The sequence below is a fragment of the Tasmannia lanceolata genome, unplaced genomic scaffold (assembly GCF_043159265.1).
Source record: "Tasmannia lanceolata isolate RefF3 unplaced genomic scaffold, GAP_Taslan_0.1 ptg000002l, whole genome shotgun sequence".
Classification (NCBI taxonomy): domain Eukaryota; kingdom Viridiplantae; phylum Streptophyta; class Magnoliopsida; order Canellales; family Winteraceae; genus Tasmannia; species Tasmannia lanceolata.
In genome coordinates this window covers 56,749,619-56,768,313 of record NW_027518679.1, presented here as the reverse complement: position 1 = coordinate 56,768,313, position 18,695 = coordinate 56,749,619, and the positions used below count along the sequence as shown (strand labels likewise).

The 18,695-nt window shown below is 42.2% G+C and overlaps 1 protein-coding gene across 3 annotated transcripts in view; it reads right to left on the bottom strand.

Annotated features, from left to right (window-relative positions):
- The window catches only part of LOC143880402 (agamous-like MADS-box protein MADS3), a 31,802-nt gene extending 19,281 nt beyond the window's left edge, over nucleotides 1-12,521 (bottom strand). Inside the window, exons 1-2 of one of the 3 annotated variants that reach the window (XM_077383390.1) lie at nucleotides 12,303-12,521; nucleotides 11,979-12,184 (exon numbers count right to left, since the gene is read on the bottom strand). In XM_077383390.1, coding sequence (XP_077239505.1) covers nucleotides 11,979-12,160 — 182 coding nt within the window. In that variant the 5' untranslated portion in view covers nucleotides 12,161-12,184; nucleotides 12,303-12,521. Of the gene's footprint in view, nucleotides 1-11,978; nucleotides 12,190-12,302 lie in introns of all 3 variants that reach the window. The other 2 variants (XM_077383380.1, XM_077383371.1) reach the window with 2 other exon arrangements.
- Between the last annotated feature and the right edge of the window lie 6,174 nt (nucleotides 12,522-18,695).

The window sequence follows — 18,695 nt, the reverse complement described above, 5'->3', positions numbered from 1 at the left end:
TTGGATCATCCTAACAAAGTGGGCCCCCATGTGATTGGGCAAGCTAGCTCACCATAAGTTTGGACAGTTTCCTCTATATATATATATATATATATATATATATATATATATATATGAGGAAAGTGAAGCTACACCACCGGTGTAGCTAACTTAGCTACACCGCCGGCTTAAAATACAATGGGCCCACATTGTTTTGGTGATCCAAAACATTCATTTGATTGGCCCTCACATAGATAGGGTGTCCACCAAAAATCAGCTCCATAGGATCATCCCAACCCTTCAAACTGTGGAGGCAAAAATGGACAAATTTGTGAAGGTTTTTACACGTTCATTTTTGCCTCCACAAATCGTAGGGTTGGGATGATCCTATGGAGCTGATTTTTGGTGGACACCCTATCTATGTGAGGGCCAATCAAATGAGTTCTTTGGATCACCAAAACAATGTGGGCCCATTGTACTTTAAGCCGGCGGTGTAGCTAAGTTAGCTACACCGGTGGTGTAGCTTCACTTTCCTCTATATATATATATATATATATATATATATATATATATATATATATATATATATATATATACTTTCTATTTTAGCTGTGTCCCCGTTTCTAAATTTTTGGGGGTTACCATGTCCGACACTCCGGGTCTGTGTCGACACACGACACCCGTGTCCATGTCCACAAATCATAGGGTGTATTGCGTTAGTAGAGGGCATGATAGATGACCCTATTGAAGCATGATAGATGACCCTATTAAAGTTCAGGCCATAATGATTTTAGGCCATGGGCTTGCATCATTTTATCGACGATTTCGTCATAACCATGGTTTTAAATTTCGACCGAAATCCGAAATGTCGGTGAGGGCCGACGCCGAAACGTTCCAAAACCGGCGAAATTTCGAAAATTTCAGGAATTTCAGTGAAATTTGCAATAAAATATTAATTTTTTATTCCGTTTACAGAATTTTGTACGGAATTGCCGAAATTTTGGTAATTTCGGCCGAAATTTCAGTTTCGGATAAGTCCGAAATTTTAACCGAAACCGAAATTTAAAACCATGGTCATAACATTAGCTTCGTGATCGCACCGCTCACTGAGTACCTAAACTGTGGTGTATTCCACTTGACTCCAGATGCTAACATGAGTTTTAAGCTCGTCAAGGCCAAGATGAGGAGCTCTCCCATTTTAGCGCTTTCGGATTTAATAAGGTCTTTAAGGTTGACTGTGCCTATCAAGTAGGCATTGGAGCTGTCCTTAGTCAGGGCTGCCCTTAGTCAGGAGGCACACCCATTAGCCTTCATCAGCGAGAAGTTGAATGACACTTGGTTGAGGTACTCGACGTACGACGTCGAATTTTAAGCTGTCATTCAAGCTCTCAAGCATTGGAGGGTACTACTTGATTTAAGGAGACTTCGTGCTACACTCTGACCATGAAGCATGGCTATATAAACTTGCAACGTACTTCAAACAAGCGTCTTGCTAAATGAGTCACCTTCCTGCAGGAGTCCACATTCAACCTTAGGCACAAAGCATGGGTTCAAAATTGGGCAGCTGATGTGTTAAGCAGGAGGACATATCTGCACGATACCTTAAGACCAGTGGTTGTCTCATTTGACTCCCCTAGGGACCAGTATCCGATTGATCCACTTTACAGTCCTATTTTGGAGTCATGTCATTCAATAGGTATTGATCGCAACTCGACTTTTATTATCCAGAAAAATTTTGTATTTCACAGTACTTGCTTGTGCATTCCTACAGGGTCATTACGCGAGAACCTTATTCAGGAGCTCCATGGTGGAGGCTTGGAGGGCCATTTTGGGCAACCAAAGACGCTTGCTTTGGTCCAGCAGAGGTACTTTTGGCCACGGTTAAACCGTGACATGATCTGTTATGTGCGCCAATGGAAGACATGTCAATCTTTCAAGGACCGGCCTAAAACACAGGTTTGCACAGGTTTGTATTCTCCGTTGTTGATTCTTAGAAGACTTTGTGAGGACATCGTTAGACTTTGTTATAGATTTACCCCGGACTGCTAAGAAATTCGATTATGTCTTTGTGGTAGTGGATAGATTCTCCAAAATATCTCACTTTATTCCATCTCAAAAGCGTATGATCCGTCACACATAGTAGAATTATTATTTAAAGAGGTCATCCGTCTACCTAGAGTTCCTAGGTCGCTCACTTTTGATAGAGACTCTAAGTTCCGGGCCATTTTTTGGAGAATTGTATGAAGCAAATGGAGACTATACTTCAATTTAGTAGGGCTTACCATCCCTAGACAGATGGGCGGGTGGTCAATCGTAGATTGGGAAATTTATCGAGATGTTTAGTTGGCGAAAGACCTCACCAATGGGACTTGATTCTTCCTCGAGCAGAATTTGCCTATAACAATTCCATCAATAGGTCCATTGGAAAGTCACCCTTTGAAACCATTTATGAATTTCTCAAACCCCATTTGATAGACTCTATCGCTATAACTTACCCCGATCGAAGAAGTGTTGGTCATTCTTCAGATCTTTGTTGATTGGCCGGCGAGGACAAAGATCTCCTTCATCATATGAAAGAGGTACAACAAGAGGTGTTGGAGAAGTTGTGTGCATGCAACAAAAAGTAAAGGCAGCTACAGATCAGCACTGGAGAGAGTAGACATTCAGTGTGGGAGACTTGTAATGGCTTAAGACGTGAGTGATTTTCAGTTGGAGCCTATGACAACTTGAAGAGGAAGAAGTTCGGCCCTTATCAGATCCTAAAGCAGTTGGGTCCTAACGCTTACCTATTTAACCTCCCCGAGGATGTCTCGAATTCTTCCGTCTTCAACTTTGCCAATCTATACCTATACCATAGAGACCCACCAGAGCCCACTAATATGGCCACATTACCATTCCAAGCGTGCTCATCTACCTAGGACCAGATCAAGGATATTATACACGAAAGGATGATGGACAGTCGCAGCGGATCATATCGACGGCATCTTGTTCGTTGGCGAGACCATTCGTTGACATATTGCACCGGGATTAACGAGGTTGAGTTGTGCCAATCCCGAGACGGCTTATTCTGGCCCATTAAGGATGTTTGCTCTACAAAGTCGAGTTATTCCCACGGGTGAGTACAGATGTGATTCAGCATCAATGACATGTCGTCCGGTCCACATTTCATTTATTAAGTTTCTATTTTTTGTGTTAACATTTTTATTTTGCGTTGTTAGATTTTTATAAGCCTAGATGTGGGGGTTGTCTACATCACCTGAGTTCCACATTATCTTATCATGTCCTATCACATACTTGACCATAATACCCCTTAGAGTAGTCTCTCTTTTATCCTTAAGTAGGGGCATTTAAGTCATTCATTAATGACTTAAATGCCTTTATGTCTCATTGGTTGTTAGGGAGAGCCCATTCCATTCTTGACTACGTCATATAAATGAGGTCAAGACGAGAAAAAAAAGCCCCAAATCATTTGGAGAAAAGAAAAAGGTGCAACAACCCCTCTTCTCACGTCCAGCCATAGGGTGGATTTTTCCCCAATGTTGCAAGAGGAGAAACCCTTGATGCAAAGGTGCTTCTCCCCCTCTTTCCTCTCTCTTCCTTCCCCTCTACCTTTCTCTCTTCTCCCTTTTTCCTTTCTCTTCTTCCCATCTTTTCTCTCCTATCCCCTTTCTTCTTTCTTCTTTCTTCTTTCTTCTTTCTTCTCTTCTCTTTCTTTATCTCACTTCCGTTATCTTTCAAATGATTTTCTCCCCCTACTCATCACAACTGCTCATCCCTTCGGTCCCATTGTGAGTTTTCCCTTCTCTCTTTCTCGTATTTCCATATTCCCCTTGTTGGAGGTAATATGGTGTCTTGGAGAAGTAAGAAGCAAGACATTGTGTCTAAATCACGTGATGAAGCAAAATACAGGGCTATGTCATATACGAGTGGAGAAATGATTTGGTGGAGGTTTTTTCTATCAAAATTGGTTTTCCGTCTTCAGGGTCAGCACGGTTGTATTGTTACAACAAATCTGCCATTCATATCACTACCATCCAGGTCTTCCATGAGCGAACCAAACACATTGATGTGGATTATCTTCCGCCATCCTCTTGGACTGATCGGGCTTTTGGGCTTTTCCGCCATCCTCTTGGACCTCCTACACTCGTGACTCAGACTGAGGTGCTGACTTTTACCATATGAAATCATCTCTATTATTTTTTTTAAAAAAAATTTAATAGTATTTTTTCTTTTCAACCTTTTTACCCCCTATCTTGAGTTACCTACACTAGCCTGGCTACCGATACATTTTCACCATTTGCTAGATGATTTGTTGGGCCCTAGTGATACATTTTATTCGACGTTTATTGTCTTTAGACCTATATTCAATACAGCCATGCACATACATATATATAGATACATGGTCTATATTTGGTGAGAATCGATATTGCCAATGCATACTTGAGAACGGTTTAAACTCATTGTTGAACCATCTTGTCAATCAACTTTAACGTAAGCATTCTAGGCTGGTTTGGCGCTTGACTATTTCTGAATGTTCTAATCTGATTTTTGGTATGGTTTGGACTACAAGGCTAACCCATTGAGCTCATAAGGTTCTGTGTAATCACATGGGTTTGCACCAAATCTACTACTGGATCAAGAAGGCAACATATTCTAAAAAAGAGGCTATTTTCTATCTAATGTAACATCTCCAGCTTTCTTGTGGCCACTGAAACACTTACCATAGGCTTGACAAAAACACACAAATCAGACAATCCTAAACATCCAATGAGCCAGGTAGAAAATGGCTTTTATTAGTATAAGGCTAGACTTACTTGGATTTAGTAGCTGAACCTCATCTCTACCAACTTGAAGACTCCCACTTTTGCATTCCCTCCACAAGCCTTCTATCCTCAATCTCCTTCTGAAAAGCCCACAACGATCCAAGACCCTGAGTATTAAATCTTCCTCAGTTCTTTATTTTCCCCAATTGACTGCAACCCATTTGATCTATAGATCATTTTTTGGCTTTGGAACAGACCCAACAATGCATTCATTTGTTTTGATCCATAGACATTGCATGGGTCCATTGCCCTGTTTTTCCTCTTTTCTGGGTTACACACTTACACACACCCAACCCATGAATCCTTTGTAACGATTTGGGCACAATGAAGAAATAGGCAAATGTGAAAGAGAGATGGTAAATGATGTGCCCCCTGTTAGTGAGGTTCAATAGTGAATGATAGTTCCCCTCTCTAGAAAATAAAAAACCAAGTGTTCGTATTCATCAAGAAAGTCTGCATATTGAAGGTCAAGAAAATCTGTACAAATTCTGAGGGATAGAATCGTCCAATGTGTGGGTTTTGCTCCATATAAAAACTCATCTATCAAAGCCTAGGAAATGAGAGAAATTATATGGTGGATGGCCGTGCATGCACGTGCAGCCCAAAAATACAGTGGGCCCCACGCCGTTTGGGTGATCATTGATCAGACAATTCATCTGTTGGGCCCTGGCATAGAGTACTTGTGTGTGCCCCGAAAATATTCTTCATAGGATGATCCTAACCCTTCGATTTGTGGAGTTTTAAAAATGATGGCACTATATAGAAATCTCCACAGATCCGAGGTTTAGGATCATCCTATAGAGAAGATTCTCGGGGCACGCCCTATCTACATCAGGGCCCAACCAATGAATGGTTTGGATCACCCAAAAAAATGAGGGGTCAGTGTAATTTCTTGGGCTGCACCGCGGTCTACCACAAGAAAATCTCAGCACATAAATGGTTTGGACCATGGAGCAACAGGCCTCCACTTGTACTTTTGGCAAATATTTATGTGCATTCATAAGAGGCCCTGACTTTGGTGGGTGATAAGCTTTTCAGTTGTTCTGTACAATAATGAACCTTTTACAAGCTAAAACTTGGATTTTATAAGCTAAAATCTGGATTGTACATTTTCAATATTTTAAAATCCAGAAGGTTTTAGCTTGTTTGGAGCTGAGTAAGAATCAAATGTTCTGATCCAACAATTGTACTCTAGAATAGACATCCTATGTGTAAGATAACCTGACAAAGGACGGTGAGATCGAATCTAAAGGATCAAGGGCTTATGATCATCCGATCATGGAGACCACGTGTTTTAATGAAGTTAAGAAAGTGACTTTTAGACTCCTTCCAAAACAACACATTGGGTCCTACTTATGTCTCGTATGTGTTATCCAATCCATTGACCAGAAAAACCATAAGACCGGCCAAATGGCATTGAGATCACCATGATCCGATGATCTCATGATCCTAGGCTTATAATCCATCTTAGGGTTTTGCCAAGAGCCCCAAGTTGTTCCTTTATTTTAGTTCTTAGACATTTCTCATGGAACGTTCGTTTAGGATGGAGACAGACCATGTGATTCACCCACCCAGAAATTAAATTGGGTTGCCTTTTCCAAACCCTAACCCAACCCAAGCCGAGGAAATGCCAAACCAACCCAAGCCGAAATCGGGTTGAACCCATCAGGTGTCGAGTGAGCCCAGCCCAAGTTTCACCCCCACTGCCTAACGTTGTGAATAACTATATATACTTCGTTGCTTGCATACTCTCCCCAAGTGTAATGGGCAAGAGCCAACTGTAAGCTTGTCCCCTAACAGACGAAATCCGAGGAGCTCAACAGTCTTGTAAGTTTCTTTTTTTTTTTTAATGGTGAAAGATTCCATTAATAAGAAAGACTGAGATGGTCACTTACATATATGATGAAAGTAAAAAAAAGAGATCACAAACAAAAAGCGCATCAAATGGATACAATGTCAGGCGAAGCAGAAAAGAGAAGAATAATATCAAGGAGGGAGGAAATCAAAGTGCTCCAAAACCTCCAATCGGATCCCATCCCTGGCTAGCCGATTGGCTACCCCCATTAGTGGATCTTCTAAAATGGCGAAATATTATTATCGACCTGCCCACTATATCTTGATTATCGTCAAAGAACTGGATGAATCTCCAAGGGAATGCTTGGGAACCTCTCAACCATAAGATCACATTGAGATAATCTCCTTCTATCGCCACTTTGTCCATATTTTCCCCGGCCACTAAATACCTTGGTGGGCTGCATGAACCTCCGCGTCACCAGGAGCGGCCACCCCCTATGGGGCCTGCAAATGTCCATCTCACAGATCCCCCCTCATTACTTAAAACTGCCCCAATCCTTGTCGGTTCTGGATTTCTAAAACTAGACCCATCAAAATTAAGCTTTAAAAAGCCTGGAGCAGGAGGCTCCCATTCCTGCACAATCATGGGCCTCGACTCCGAGCTATAGCAAATCTCCCTCCAACCATTCCATGGATCAAAGGCTAACACAAATTTAAAGCATGGAATAGTCTTTGCCCCTAATACAACCATCTTGAAGAATAGGAAAGAGAAGCTCTTAGCATGCCCCTTAAATACCCTAGCATTCCTCTTTTTCTAAAGAACCCAAATTAATGCTATGAAAAATATGTTCCACAAAATTTGTTCTTTCTTTCTCCATGGTACCGACTGCCAATAGTCCGATAGATCTGAGTTTCTCTCATAAACACCCAAGATATGCTAAATCTGCCCAGGATACCACTCCATATTTTCCGAGCAAGCTTGCAATGAATGAATAGATCTATTGATTCCTCGGCCTCTATGCATAAAGCACAATGATCTACAATTAACATATTCAGCCCTCGCAAGAAACCTATCGTTTGAATCCGCTCCAGAAGAGCTTCCCAACCGAATACGCATATATGAGGTGAAGCTTAGAAGGACTAGACTCTAGCTAATATGGAGGAAGTGGGACATGACACAATGTGATGATATAATGATTTAACGAAGAACTCCCCCTAAGTATTCCAGACCCATACCCTTTTATTTGATCCATCTCTCTTTATGTAACGTCTATCAAGAAATTCAAAAAGCCTAGCCACGGATTGAAGTTCTCTGTAAAAAAAAATTCCTTCTAAAAACAGGTATCCTCACTATCTTGTCCTCCCTTTCTCTCAAAGCAGTCCTTTATTAGGGCTTCCTTAGATGTAGCCACAATAAACAAATAAGGGAATAAATCCTTCGAAGGAAGATTGGAGCACCACTATCATACTAGATCTTACTCGATTTTCATAATGGACTTTGAATCTCATTTCCGCTAGAAATAGATGCCTGAACCGCATGATATCTTTCCACATTGTAACTCCAGTTTGTTTAAAGCGATCCACTGCTTCTTAGTGCCCCACAACAGACCCGTATTTACTTTATATTACTTTGACCCAATGCTGCAATTTCTCTTCACCAAATCTCTAGAGCCACTTGCCCAGAAGCAATTGGTTCACTTCCATAATCTTTCTTATTCCTAATCCTCCTGCCTTTAGGGGTTTGCATACCTCCCTCTAGCTAACCAAGAGATTCATTGTTCCTCCTCAGACCCCCTCCCCCCGCCCGCAAAAAAAAATCTTCTTTGAATCTTCCTCTATCTATTAATTATGCTTATGGGGCATTTGATTAGAGACAGCTGATAAATTGGAATATTTACTAATACCTCCTTTGTAAGAGTTATTCTTCCCCCCTTGACACTAGATTTATCTTCTAAGTGTCGAGCCTCTTCCTCTCTTTCCACTATGGGATCCCATTTTGGTTTCTTTGGTCTGCCCCCCCCCCCCCAAGGGTATCCCTAAATACATTGAAGGAAAAACATCCACTTGACAACCCAATTCCAACAAGCCCTACCGTCTCTTCCAAATCCATGTGTATAGCGAATATTTTAGTCTTACGGAAATTCGTCCTTTGCCCAGTCACCACCTTGTAGCACCTTAGAATTGCTTTGAGGTTCACTACCTTCATAAATTCAAGGGAGCTGAAGAGAAGAGTGTCATCTGCGAACTGTAAATGAGAAATCCCTCTTTCAGAGTGACTAATTTTGAAGCCTTAAAGCAGCCCACTAGCTCTTCCTTTGTCTATCGACCTGCTAAGAATTTCTGCGACTATGACAAACAGCCTCGTAAGTCTATCTGCTAGTTTATCAAAACTTGGAATGAAGCAAACGTTGAGCTCGAGACGAGCAGCTTTGACCTGAACAAAGTGATAATCAACTGCCGCATACTTTTTATGGGCATGAAAAATAAGATGGCCATGAGATAGATGACACCAATGTTGTCACAATGGAGAACGGGTAGCCGATTAAGATAACAACCAACTTCCCAACGAAGATCATGTAACCCCGTAACTTCAGCCTCAATATTTGCAAGGTCATCTTTGTATTCATTTTCAGTACTTGATCAGGCAATGGTAAGATGTTTAAGGGCTTCTACTATTGAAGGAAATCATATTTTTTTATATAAAACTTAATCAGGATAAATTGTGTGAATCATACGAATCGTATTATTTACGATCGAATCACAAGATTCAATAAAAAATCGCAAGATTGATACAAATTAAGATTCAATCATGGGATTCAAATAGTAATCCGTAAGATTTGATTTGAATCGTAAGCCGTAAGAAGAAGAGAGGAATAATTGTATGTCATCTGATATATAAGTCTATATTTTAGTGACTCTTCTTGTGTTTTCTGGAGCTCCACATGGGCCCCTTGGTCGTCTATCTCTGTAGCTCCTTTGTATAGTTTTATGTATTACAAAATTGCACATTTTTCATTTCGATCTATTGTATTGGAGCCAAATGTTTTTCTAATGTTTAGCACTTGGACTATCACTCGTGGCCATTGTAGTTGTAATCCAAACTTTTGTTGCATTACTTACATATTAATAGCAAATTACTTACATATTAATAGCAAAGACAAGACCACCTTTCTGAGAGAAGTAGGAACAAGACCAGCTTTCTGTCCCAACAGAAAGTAAGGACTACTACTATTCAAACTTGCAGTAGGCTACAATTACCTACCAAAAAATCAGCCCTATAGGATCATCCTAACCCCATCAAAGTTGGAGGGGAAAATGGACAGACACTGTTTCTGTCCATTTTTTCCCCTCCAACTTTGATTGGGTTAGGATGATCCTATAGGGCTGATTTTTGGTATACACCTTATCCATGGAAGGGCCTTCCAAATGAATGCTTTGGATCCCCCAAAAATGTGCCCCCCCCCCCCCCCCCAATGGTTTGTGTAGCCATGCACAGATAGCTTATCTGTGCAGTTGCACACAAACCATTTCCTCATATATATATATATACAGAAAAGTGTTGGTACGCTTGAGCACACCAAAAAAATGGTGCACTCAAGTCGTTATAACGCCTCCCATTGGTTTAAATGTTTGGGTCCCACATACAGGAACCAATGGGAGGCATCATAACGACTTGAGCGCACCAACACTTTTCTCATAATTCAATAGCTTTTTTCATTGCCTTTCGAAACGAAACTCTATTATTTAATTGTAGAGCTATATATTCTGCAAGAGTAATAAGTTTCCTTAATAGCGGGTTGGTTACACCTACAACCCAAATGGAAACCAAGCGTTTCGTGGTTCAAAAATGCCGAATCTCGTCTCAATCATCATTTGTCAGGACTCTTCGGAGTAAGTTCCCTAGCTTGGACAGGACATTTACTTCATGTCGCTATTCCCGGATCAAGGGGGGAGTACGTCAGATGGAAAAATTTCTTAAGCCTTTCCTCGTTTGAACCTCGCCATTCACGTTAATGCTATGCCATCCTAAGGTGCTGCTAAATGGAAGGGTCTTATCAATGTCCATGAATGATAAATCATAGGTCGAACTACAGAATCGAAAAAATTGGGTGCTATCATATACCGGGGCGCAAAAAGGAAAGAGAGGGATGGGCTTTCTCTCACTTTTGGCATAGTGGGCCTTCCCGTGGGAGGCCCGCAGGGCTATTAGCTCAGTGGTAGAGCGCGCCCCTGATAATTGCGTCGTTGTGGTCACATAGCGAACGGATTTGGTATTTGGATATTATCCGTATCAATGACCTGGCCAATCATGAATGATTCATCATGAGAGCATGTAAATAGAAATGGTCCCTAAATGATGAAAAGAGAAAATAACAAAAAAAATTCATTCATTTAAATACTGAAATGCTTATAAGATCGAATCCATTCGATTTCGAAAAAGGATTACTAATCCTTAACTTTTCTAGGAATCCTTCATCAGTGGTTGTGAATGACTGACTTTTTCAATCTTTTCGACCTTGGTTCCGTAAGAGCAAGTCAGAAAGATTGAGAAATAGAACCATCTGATTTGATTCGTTCTCAATAGCCATGAGATGATCATCTTAGGGTGATCCTTTTGTCGACGGTGATAACCCAAGAAATCTCTATGCTTTTGATTGAAGTATCATTTCAAATGGAGGAATTACAAGGATATTTAGAAATAGACAGATCTCGACAACAATGTTTCCTATATCCGCTTCTCTTACAGGAGTATATCTATGCACTTGCTCATGATCATGGTTTAAATAGATTGATTCTTTACAAACCCATGGAAATTTTCGATTATGACAATAAATTCAGTTCACTAATTGTGAAACGTTTAATTACTCGAATATATATATATATATATATATATATATATATATATATATATATATATGTGTGTGTATGTGTGTGTGTGTAAAATTTAATAAGAGAAGTTCATTTATAATTTTATATAGAATGTAGAATAGAGGCTTTGAAAACCCCAAAAAATAAAAGAAATGAAAATGAATTAAAATTATGTCAATGTAAAAAGACTATTTTGCTATGCAGGATAAAAGTTTCAGGTGAGAGCATTTATCCTAAAACAAGAAGGGACATTCCTGCCCTCAGAGGCAAACCGGGGTTACCACACCCTGGGCTGTGATACCATTTGTCTATGATTCAAACCGGGTAGAACTCACCCCTAAAAGCTAGCTGTTAGAGAGAGGGTGCTCATTCCCTTATAACCCATCAACATTCATTTCACATGTCCGATGTGGGACTATTGCTTTTGCGTGGAACCCTAACAGAAAGTAAAACAGAAAGAAGAAGAGTTGAGAGAGAGAGAGAGAGCGAGAGAGAGAGAGAGAGAGATTGTACCCAGAACTTCCAAATTCAAAGAGCTTGCCACGGGTGGAGAAGATGATGAGAGCCACCTCTGCATCGCATAAAACGGAGAGCTCATAAGCCTTCTTAAGCAAACCATTCCTTCGCTTAGAGAAGGTAACTTGACGGTTGATTTTGTTCTCAATCCTCTTCAGTTCAACTCTACCTCTTCCCATCTCTCCCAACAAAATGAGGAGAATCTGTTCTGTTTGAGAAGTAAAAGAAGAGAATAAAGGTGAGAAAGTGAGCTCCAAAGATAGATCTCTTTGGTTAACATAAAATCATACTCTTTTTTTTTTGGATTTCTGAAAATTCTACCTACTGAAAAAGGAAGATGGCTATAATAGGATGTAGCTGAGAAATTCCTTATCCCCACTTAGCACAAATATAACAGATTACCCATCTCTCTTTTTCTAAATTATTCTCTTCTCATCCCATTAAGAGAGGGAAAGAGAGCACGAAAGAGATGTGTTTTCATTTTTCATTCTCTTCCTCTCTTTTTTTACTCCCTCTTTTTTTTCTGTCTTTTCGAGCCCCACTGGGAGCACTGTTCATAATAAATGTAGTGTGGTTAGAGTAGGGTACGTGTCGAACGTTGTACGCACTATCTCCTTGTTAAATGATCCATCCCTCTATCTCCCTCTCTAACTTCCCATCTCTTGTCTAGTGCTAAGTGGTAACTGAGATCACAATTACAATACTGCCCATAGCTTTTAATTAAATAATCAGCATGCTCATGCACATGACTGCATAACGAGAACAATTTCCACCGTATACTTATTCCACGTGTATGGTGTTAATGGGCCATAACCCACATGGGTTTTAGTCTAAATTAGGGCTGCAACTCGGGTCAGGCGGGTCGGGTTTTGGAGAACCCAACCCTACCTGAGAAATATCTCGGGTCGGGTCGGGTTTTTTTTCGGAAAACCCACGATTCCCAAACCCGGCCCCACCCATGATAAATCTCGGGTCAGGTCGGATTTTTTCACGTTGACGCAATTTTTTAAGAAAAACTCTTGTTTGGCAAGGCAACTCAACTCATAGAAGCAGAAATTACACTCACATTACACTTGAATCAAACAATGATGTAATTACACTCACATTACACTTGAATCAAACAATGATGTAATCAAACAATGTTGTAATTACAATCAAACAATGCTGAATCAAACACATGAATCAACTCAACTCATAGAAGCAGAAATTACACTCACATACTATAACAGTGGGTGCGTGGGTTTTCACTTTTAACTTTTAACTAACAATAGAAAAAAAAAGGTACATACTATAACTTGTGTAACTCGGGTCGGGTCGGGTCGGGCCCCTTCAAACCCGGCTCTAGGGGTGTAAACGGATCGAATTCGAATCGGATATGGCTATATCTGAATTCGATTACAGTATAGACTATCCGAATTCGGATTCGGATTTGAATTTGACGGATATTTAATATCTATTACCGAATTCGTATCCGCCGGATATTATTCGAATTCGGATATTATCCGTATCCGTTTATCCGGTAAACTCAAACATTTAATTCCAGCACTTTATCTTTCTTCTCTTTCTTACCCCTCGAATGAATTTTCCAAACCCTAAAACCAGACCTCTACTTTCTCTTCACAAAATTAACTCTCAAACTAAAATATATGAGATTCTCTTCTTCCTTTTAAAACAAGGCAGAGAGAGAGAGGCGATGGGGATGGATCATGGTGTTGGTAGTGGTCTTTGGGGTTTTTTTTTTTTTTGTATATGATGGAATGGGTTTGGGCTATTTTGAACAGGGGAAGTGGGAGTGCTGATTGTGGAAGATGAAGAGAAATGAGGATGGAGATGGGGATTGGGTTAAAGATGGAGGTGATTGGCGGTGATGGAGGTAGCTGTGAGAAGGTGGAGAGGGGCGGCGGTGGATTTTGGTGGGTTGGAGGCACCAAAGAATGCCGAAGATTGTGTCTCAGCCTCCTCCTTTCTCCTCTCTCTTGCTTCTCTTTGTAAACCTTAGAAGTCCCCTCTTTTAATTGCATTTTGGGTTTTTATATAACCATAAGTTGGAAAATTGATCTGAGCCATCCATTTACCATCAATGACCTAGATGGCCTTTTTGCTTTAAAATTCTCTAGAAACTATGACATCTTCTTTCAATCACCACCACCCATTTGTCTCTTGAGAGATTACTTCATTTCCTACCCAAAACACTTTTTGTTTTTTTTTTCTAAAAAGAAAATTCACTTTTCTTTTAGAAACAAATGATAGTGTGTCATTACTAAAAATAAATATTAATGATATTATTAATAATAAATAAAACGAATTTACTTCTTGGATTCGGATGTTAAACGGATCGGATATACCATTTACCAGATTCGCATCCGCTTAGAGCCGGATATCTCATAAACGGATTTGGATAATATCCGCTTGAAACGGATCCGGATAATATTCGCTTTAAACGGATTCGGATGCGGACGGTAATCGAATTTTCGAATATCCATTTACACCCCTACCCGGCTCGACCCGAGATTCATGAGGGCTTTTGGATGCTCAACCCAGCTCGACCCGAAACCCATGAAGCCTAAACCCAACCCAGGTTATTTTCGGGTCGGGTCAATGCGGGTCGGGTAAAACCCGGCTCAAGTTGCAGCCCTAGTCTAAATGGCAAAAAAATATGAGCAGTGATAAACTTTCTGTTAAGATGAGGCGTATTCTTCTTTCAAGGGGGTGAATTTGTCGGTGCACAAAAATATTTGTCAAATGATTAGTCTCCCCTTTTTCTTACTTATGACACCCCCTCAAGTGTAAAAGAGTTGTCATCATTACACTAGAAGGGGGTTTTTCGAGAAAGAAGAAGGAACAATATATCACTTCTTCCCGATACGAGGAGAGTGTTCCCAAAAGTGGAGGGAAAATGGACGGATACCACCTGATTTTTTGTACACACCCTATCTATGAAAGGGCCTTTCAAATCAAATGAATGCTTTGGATCATCCCAAAAATGTAGGCCCACATGAGTTTCTGAGCTCGAGCTTAGAAACACTTTCCTCACCCAATATAGTTATACATGTGTTACCGGAAACCCGGATTGCCACTTATGCATTCCAAACTTATTTAAGGGCCTCCTTGGGATTAAGCATCTAGCTCAATGGGTCAACGTTTTGTTCTTCAATTAGAGATGGGAGATTTGGTCCCAGTTAACCTACCCATAAAAAAAAAATTAAGAGCCTCCTTGGGCGCAAATAAAATTGATCATTATTTTCAAAATGTGCTGTAAGCCCGTATAATCCAGTATTTTTCAAAAAGTAGCCATGCTATAGGATGATCAAAACCATCAATTTGATGGCCCACAACGTAAATAGGTTGTGCTCCAATACTCATGTCCACAGGATGATTCTAACCCTCCGATCTATAGAGGTTTCCATAATATGAAGTTCCTCTATAGATCGGAGGGCTAGGATCATCCTATGGAGATGATTTTTGGGCACAACCTATATTACGTTGTGGCCCATCAAATGGACGGTTTGATCATCCTATGGTGTGGCCGTACTACTTTTTGAAAGGTTGACTAATCGGACTGACACCATATAAAATTTCTTTCAAACTAGCAGTTTTGGCCCATGCTATTCTTTTGTGTAAACTAATTGGCCCCAACACATCAAAAAATAAGGTGTAAAATGGTGGGACCCACCCTACAGATGGGCTTGCGTGGAGATCATTTGACTCATGCCATGAAAACATCAAAACATGGTGTAAAATGTTGGACGCCACCATGTGTATGGATTTGAGTAGAGTTAGTGTGATCCACCCTATCAAAACATGGTGTAAAATAGTGGCCCTCACATTATGAATGATGGATTTGGGTGGAGTTGGTGGGACCTAGCCTATAAACATGGCGTAAAATGGCGGGCCCCACCATGTGAATGGCCCTTGCTAGAGACGGTGCGCCTACCATATCAAAACATGAGGTGCAAAAATGGTGGAACCGTGCATGGATGTAAATTCAAGGTGGAGCAAGACAGAATTTATGAAAAAACTTTTCAATAAAAATATTTCTTGGAAAAAAATGAATGACAAAGGAAAAAAACATGGTTAGTATATATTGATGGGGTCCGAACTCAGTACTGACGGGTCCGAACTCAGCACTGATGAGGTCCGAACTCAGCAGCCAATTGGCTATTGACGCGTGGCCCTCACAGGGACCGCTGGAAAGCCAACACCTGTCCGTGCTAGGTGTGACACCTGGACCAATCAGGGACTTCCACCTACTCTTCCTAGGTATGAGACCTGGTCCATACAGAGGCTACCACCTGTCCTGGACAGGTGGCTTAGAACTACCACCTGTCCTAGACAGGTGGCTCAGAATCACTATAAATAGCCTTCACTTGTGCTAAGGTGAGGGATCTGAAAATCAAAACTCTAAGCTTTTGCTCTGACATTGCTCTGCACTCCTGCTCATACTGACTTGAGTGTCGAAGCGCCCGTCCGGAGTACTACTCCGGGTTGGTCCTCTGACCCTTTTCTTTCTTGTCTGTGCCCTTGTGCAGCGCAGGACTCCACCAGCCCTTCAGCCGTGACTTGTTAGCTCAGCCCATCCAGCCCTACCATAACATGTTACCAATTTTAGACCTAACAGATTTGGCGCCATCCGTGGGACCCCGTAACAAAAAGCTGTTCGGAACCCCACGCACTGCAACGGGTGAGTCGCCTTTCAATCTCTCCTTCGGAACAGAGGCTGTGGTCCCGGTTGACATCGGCGTTCCTTCCCCTAAAATTGTTCACTTCAATGAACAGCTTAATGGGGACGGGCTCCGTGCCAACCTCGACTTGCTTGAAGAGGTCCGTGAGGAGTCACAGATCAGGGCCGCAGCGTATAAGCAAAAGGTGTCTAGATACCATGACACGAAGATCCGACCAAGGGAGTTCCGCACAGGCGACCTGGTTTTGAGGAAAGCGGCCGTCTCCCAGCCAAGAAGGGTGGGCAAACTCTCCCCGACTTGGGAAGGGCCGTACCGAGTCAAAGAGGTCATCCGTCCAGGAAGCTACCGCCTAGATACACTTGACGAGCAGCTGCTGCCGCACGCCTGGAATTCCAGAAATCTTCGAATATATTATCAATAGTCTTTTTCTTTTGCCTTTGAAGGCCTGTAAAGAGTCTCTGTAATGAAAGTTCAAAAAGAAATAAAGTGGAGTTGTCACTATACTGTGTCCCTCACTTTTGAGTCACTAATATATGCCAACTCCTCCAAAAAGACTCTAAGTGTTTGCAGACTTAGCTCTTATTCTAAGTGTTTACAGACTTAGAGAACAACAGTGGAGCACTCCGGCGCGTCCAATTTGGTGTGGAGACCAGTTCCGACCACATGGACCCGCCCTAGTGAAAACCTCCTCAAAGACCTCCCCGGCCTAGGCGTCTACATCCGAAGCCGGTCAGGATATGGCGCAACCGCTAAACGCCAAAACACCTGTCCGGCCTAGCCGTCTACAGCCTTAGCCGGACAGGATACGGCGCAAACGCCAGGCGCCAAAAAGACTCTAAGTGTTTGCAGACTTAGCTCTTATTCTAAGTGTTTGCAGACTTAGAGAACAGCAGTGGAGCACTCCGGCGCGTCCAATTTGGTGTGGAGACCAGTTCCGACCACATGGACCCGCCCTAGTGAAAACCTCCTCAAAGACCTGCCCGACCTAGGCGTCTACATCCGAAGCCGGCCAGGATATGGCGCAACCGCTAAACGCCAAAACACCTGTCCGGCCTAGCCGTCTACAGCCTTAGCCGGACAGGATGCGGGGCAAACGCCAGGCGCCAAAAAGACTCTAAGTGTTTGCAGACTTAGCTCTTATTCTAAGTGTTTGCAGACTTAGAGAACAGCAGTGGAGCACTCCGGCGCGTCCAATTTGGTGTGGAGACCAGTTCCGACCACATGGACCCGCCCTAGTGAAAACCTCCTCAAAGACCTGCCCGGCCTAGGCGTCTACATCCGAAGCCGGCCAGGATATGGTGCAACCGCTAAACGCCAAAACACCTGTCCGGCCTGGCCGTCTACAGTCTTAGCCGGACAGGATGCGGGGCAAACGTCAGGCGCCAAAAAGACTCTAAGTGTTTGCAGACTTAGCTCTTATTCTAAGTGTTTGCAAACTTAGAGAACAGCAGTGGAGCACTCCGGCGCGTCCAATTTGGTGTGGAGACTAGTTCCGACCACATGGACCCGCCCTAGTGAAAACCTCCTCAAAGACCTGCCCGGCCTAGGCGTCTACATCCGAAGCCGGCCAGGATATGGCGCAACCGCTAAACGCCAAAACACCTGTCCGGCCTAGCCGTCTACAGCCTTAGCCGGACAGGATACGGCGCAAACGCCAGGCGCCAAAAAGACTCTAAGTGTTTGCAAACTTAGCTCTTATTCTAAGTGTTTGCAGACATAGAAAACAACAGTGGAGCACTCCGGCGCGTCCAATTTGGTGTGGAGACCAGTTCCGACCACATGGACCCGCCCTAGTGAAGACCTCCTCAAAGACCTGCCCGGCCTAGGCATCTACATCCGAAGCCGGCCAGGATATGGCGCAACCGCTAAACGCCAAAACACCTGTCCGGCCTAGCCGTCTACAGCCTTAGCCGGACAGGATGCGGGGCAAACGCCAGGCGCCAAAAAGACTCTAAGTGTTTGCAGACTTAGCTCTTATTCTAAGTGTTTGCAGACTTAGAGAACAGCAGTGGAGCACTCCGGCGCGTCCAAT